A 5364-nucleotide genomic window follows, 5' to 3' on the forward strand; every position below is an offset into this window, starting at 1 on the left:
TCTTGTGGTTCCTGGAGTGAAATGACAGAGACCCTTGAATAAATATTGGACAATCGAAAAGGTATTTTCGTATTTCTAATCAAACTTCAACTTATTTTTTTTTACATTTATAATGAACTTTAATGAACCAAATCTATACTATTTTGGTTGACCACTTCTTGCTATTTTTCCGCTAGAGACATTATTCCGTATGTTTAAAACTTTTCTGATTTCTCGGCGAAAAACTGTGACAAGTAATTTTCACAACCTTCTCTTGAAGCCAACTTTACTTCATTAAAGAATTTCTGCATTGACCAAAACAAATGGTACTCCGATAGTGCAAGGTCAGGACTAGATGTTGGATGCATCAAAACTTCCCAGCCAAGCCCTCCCAGCTTTTGCCGAGTAATCAAAATTTTTTTTTCCGATTGCTTGCTTCACTCTCATCAGTTGTTGACAGTAAAATGTAGAATCAATCGTTCGACCAGGCTGGAGCAGCTCATATTGGATTTCATATTCCTTTCAAATCCCACCAAACACTCAGCATAACCTTTCGAGGCGTCAATCCTGGCTTTGCAACCATTTGTTGAGCTTCACCACGTTTGGAACATGTTCTTTTTTGTACATTACTGTCTATCTGATCCACTTTTCATCTCCTGTTATCATTCGCATCAGAAATGGTTCGATTTCATTTCGTTTCAGGAAAGAATCGCAGATGTCAATACGGTCCATTAAATTTTTCACAGACAACTCATGCGGTACCCAAACTTCAAGCTTGTTTTTGTAGCCAGCCTTTTTCAAGTGGTTCAAAACCGTTTGATGATGAATGTTAAGTTCTTTAGCGATGTCATGGCTGCTTATGTGATCTTTTCCATAATTTCGTCGACGTTTTCAACGATTGGTCGACCAGAGCGAGGTGCATCTTTCACATCAAAATTTCCAGAACGGAAGCAAGCGAACCACTGTTATGCTATACGAACTAATACAGCATCGTCTCTGTAAACTTTACAAATTTCATTGGTGGCTTGCGTGGCATTCTTCCCCTTTTTATACAAAAAGTTCAAAATAAAGCGAATTTCTTCATTATTTTCACTCAGTTTAGAAAAGCTGTAACTTTTTTTCAACTTCCCCGAATTTAATTTTTTTTGGGTGAAGCTTGAAATCTCACCTTTCCAACACTATATGGTATGACACATTGTGATTGGTAGCACTGGAGATATACGACTTCAAAAACATCTATTGAAAAAATACGAAAAGACTTTTTCGACAACCCTATAACCTTATTATAACTCTCACTCTTAACTCGCTTCAACAGCAAAAAAACGGACTGTGCTTTTTCGCGAATACAATTGTGTGAGGTATACTCTCTTGCCCTACCAAAATTCAGAAAACTCTCCAGCCTTAAAACATTTTTGGCTTTTTGCTAAACCTTTGGAAATTTTTCTTTTTTGTTTTGTATTAATTAATTAATTTTTTATTTATTTTTCAACATTAATTATATTTTCGAATTATGTTTGCTTATTTCTGAAGAGTTCTTTCAACAACTTCTTATTTGCCAAATTTTTAATTCCAAAAACAGGCTTCTTATCAAATCATCAGCCTGGTATTTGCGAGCCCAAATTTTATGCAAATAATTCTACAATATAATTTGCAATTCAAATGCCATTTAATTTGCGTCCGAGCAACAAAAATCCTTTTTAACGAATGTCCTACGCACATCGACACAGGCAGTAGAAATAATTGCACGCCTAATACAAAGAAGCGCCGCGAATATGCCACAAAAGTCAAATACTGCTAAACAACAGACGCAGCAGACGGCCAACCGCACAATTATGCCATTTATTTGCGTGGGAGGGTAAACTGCTGAGCCAAATTCAAATGAGTCGCATTATTAATTGTCCGCGGCAAGGCAAGCGCGGCGGCTGGTTTTGTCAAAAGCGGTCGACTTGCCACAACGAACGTCTTCGACGCCACTTCTTCATTACAGAAGATGTTAAGATTGTCATTTGCTTGTAAATTTTCTACAAATTCTATGCTAATGAGCAATGAAAGGAGTTTCCTAAGCGCTTTGCGCCTAAATGTATGCTAAACAGCGTAAATAGCGTTCCGACCGCAACGCATTTACAAATCTGAATGCATGTGTGTGTGTGTTGGATAAAGTGCGAGTTGCCTGAACGCAGACACTTCAATTGATTTGCATTTACAAATATCGGCAAGGATATTTACGACAGCAGGTCCATCACAATTTGGGGGGGGGGGGGTACGCACCACGGCTATGGTCGCATTTTCTTGAAAAGTCTCAATCTTGTTCGTATAATTAATGCATTTTAATTATAATGCCTCTACAAATACAGGCGCACTTCCAACACCAACAACAATAACTCAATTTTCATTGTCACCTCTTTGAAATTGCCCAAGTCGTCTTGAGGCTTAGGAGACTTCCATCATCCAGCTCGGCTTCTACACTTCAAATTATCTTCGTATTCGGCTGCTTGCTTACGCCTGGCTACGCCTATTTAAGGGTTAATTGGTGTGGATTCCTTACGCAACTACCTTCGCCATACTTCACTAGCCTTTGGTCTAAGCATCGCGTTGCTTTGTAGTGCTGTGTCTGCTTTGTATGTGTGTTCCGTGTCCGGGTATGTCCTCTTTCGCGCTCGTAACTAATTCGTGACTTATGCATATTACTTTTTTGTTATTTTCAACTAGACTGCCTTGAATTTAATCCATCTGTCGGACATAACATGCTTCCTTCGCTGCTCCTTCTTCTTCATCGCCTGAAATAATGCTAAGATTTTATATATCTTTGAGTCTTGTAAGCTTTAAACTCCAAGTTGTCTTCTGTTTTTCTTTATTATTTCTCTTTTTTTCTCCCTCCGGGTCTATGTTTCCAATTCGCGGTTATAAGACAGTAAGTCCTAGTATATATTATCAACTTCCCTCCTTCGGTAACAGTTTCGGAACTCGAAAACTGAAGAACTATTAGTCTGAAACAACAATATCAATGATTTCCTGGACATGTATTCACTGATCGAAACCCGAAAATTCTTTTAATTGCCTAGAATTGGCAATCACTTTTTTGAAATTGCTGTCAGCATTTATTTTTGGAAAGCGATTCTTTCCGTTCATTCAAAATTCCTCGTGTTTTTATATTATTTTTTTGCTGTTAAAGCATTTTTGAAATCACGTTAGACATCGCAGCCTCGCCTCGCCTGTCGCAGTTTAATTACAGAGATTTACTTTGAATTATAAACGGCTCCAAACACGCACATCCACGTCGATAAGCATGTCACGCATCGGCATCAACGGTTTCGGACGCATCGGTCGTCTTGTACTCCGCGCCGCCATTGACGACTGCGCCTTCGTAGTGGCGATCAACGATCCCTTCCTCAATCCGCATTACATGGCGTACCTCTTCAAATACGACTCGACGCACGGCCGCTTTCCGGGTGAGGTTACAGCCGAAGATGACTGTCTCATCATCAACGGCACCAAAATCAAAGTCTTCACACACAGCGACCCGACTTTGATCAATTGGTCCAGCGCCGGCGCCGAATACATTGTCGAGTCCACCGGCGTCTTCTTGACAATGGAAAAGGCCGCAGCGCATTTCGTGGGTGGCGCACGTAAAGTCATCATTAGCGCACCCTCACCGGATGCGCCGATGTTGGTGGTGGGCGTCAATCTGGATGTGTACGACAAGGAAATGCGCATAGTCTCAATGGCTTCCTGCACCACCAACTGCCTAGCGCCGCTGGCCAAAGTCATACATGAGAATTTCGAAATCATCGAGGGCTTGATGACCACCGTGCATGCGGTCACGGCCACACAGAAGGTGGTGGACGGCCCAAGTGGCAAGCTTTGGCGTGATGGTCGTAGCGCCGCACAAAACATAATACCCGCCACAACGGGTGCTGCCAAGGCGGTCGGCAAGGTTATACCTTCGTTGAATGGCAAGCTAACTGGCATGGCATTTCGGGTGCCGGTGCCAGATGTGTCTGTGGTGGATCTAACGGTGCGTCTCAATAAGCCGGCGCCGTACGAGGCAATCAAGAAGAAGGTACAAGAAGCGGCAAACGGACCCTTAAAAGGCATAATTGCCTACACCGAGGAGGAGGTGGTCTCGTCGGACTTTCTGCATGACATAAACTCGTGCACCTTCGATGCAAAGTCGGGCATATCACTGAACGACAAGTTCGTGAAACTGATTGCTTGGTATGACAACGAGTATGGCTACTCTAGGCGCATCATCGATCTCATACGATACATGCAGAAGAAGGAATAAGACGAAGGGGCAAGGCTGGGAGCCAGAATTTGGAAGTGAATTTTGTGTCGAATGTAATAGTTTTGCCTTGTTTTGTTTGAGTTTTGTTTTTAAATTAAATATTTATTGACAATAAACGAAAATGCGTGTTGAATGAAGGGCAGTGGCTTGGGTAAGTGCTTTTTGAAATTTGCCAACACACTATTACATAGTATATCAAGCATGTATATAAGCCATTTGGCGACTAATGAACGCCTTCATTAAGGTCATTTGTGGTGGAGCGCTGCAAAGTGGAAGCCCATCACTAATCGCCAATTTCCAGGAATCGCTGCTCATCGCTGCTGTGTGAATGCATACAAATTGAGATCCTTAAATTTCACTTCCCGCAATGAGCTCCGCGCCAAGCAGAAGCAATGAGTGCGCTCAAGTGAAAGAAGCTTGCTGCTTGCTGCTTGGCTGTCGCATCAACGCTTCAACGTCGTCTGCTTATTTACAAAATAAATCAATCAATTTGCATTTCCCGCTTGCTTGCCGCTGCCTTGCAGTCCCAACCGAGACCAGCAGCAGCAGCAGCTAAATACAAATAAGCAAACGGATTTGCATTATGCAGCGGAGTGTAGCTGCTTGCTGCTGTCCCTTGCAGCGAGTCGCCTGCTTGCAGCTAATTTGCATCCAAACGTAGCAAGAAGAGCCAGCCATCAGGCAGTTGAAAGCAACACAACTTAGACTTAGTTGGCAGCAGAGAAGGAGACCCTACACTGCGCCTTGCGGGCGGGTACGCTAAGCCGGCAGTGGACAAACAGGGCAGCCGGCGTGCGGGTCTGCGATCAACAGTCGCAACGGCAAATGAAATCGATTTGTGGATTATTTCATTACATAGCACAATGAACGCCAACGACAATAACCAAAACAAAAACACACTGCCAATGTCAGCAACATAAGTTGACAAAGGCAATATCAAGCGCATAACTGGTCAACTGCCAGCAAACATCAGCCAACTGCCAACTGCCATCTGCTTAAGCAAGCCGGCTCGGCTGCTCAACTCAGCTCGTTAATGCCAAAAAACTCATTTGAATTTTAGTTTTCATTTAATTTAATTCAATTTAATTTAATTCGTTTTC

The 5364-nt window shown here is 42.3% G+C and overlaps 1 protein-coding gene across 1 annotated transcript; it reads left to right on the top strand.

The window, feature by feature from the left end:
- The first annotated feature begins 3075 nt into the window (after positions 1 to 3075).
- On the top strand, positions 3076 to 4303 carry LOC120771849 (glyceraldehyde-3-phosphate dehydrogenase 2-like). Its single transcript, XM_040100092.1, has one exon. The coding sequence runs from the start codon at positions 3266 to 3268 to the stop codon at positions 4262 to 4264; it is 999 nt and encodes a 332-aa protein (XP_039956026.1). The 5' UTR covers positions 3076 to 3265; the 3' UTR covers positions 4265 to 4303.
- The last annotated feature ends 1061 nt before the right edge of the window (positions 4304 to 5364 follow it).

The sequence above is a fragment of the Bactrocera tryoni genome, chromosome 3 (assembly GCF_016617805.1).
Source record: "Bactrocera tryoni isolate S06 chromosome 3, CSIRO_BtryS06_freeze2, whole genome shotgun sequence".
Taxonomy (NCBI): domain Eukaryota; kingdom Metazoa; phylum Arthropoda; class Insecta; order Diptera; family Tephritidae; genus Bactrocera; species Bactrocera tryoni.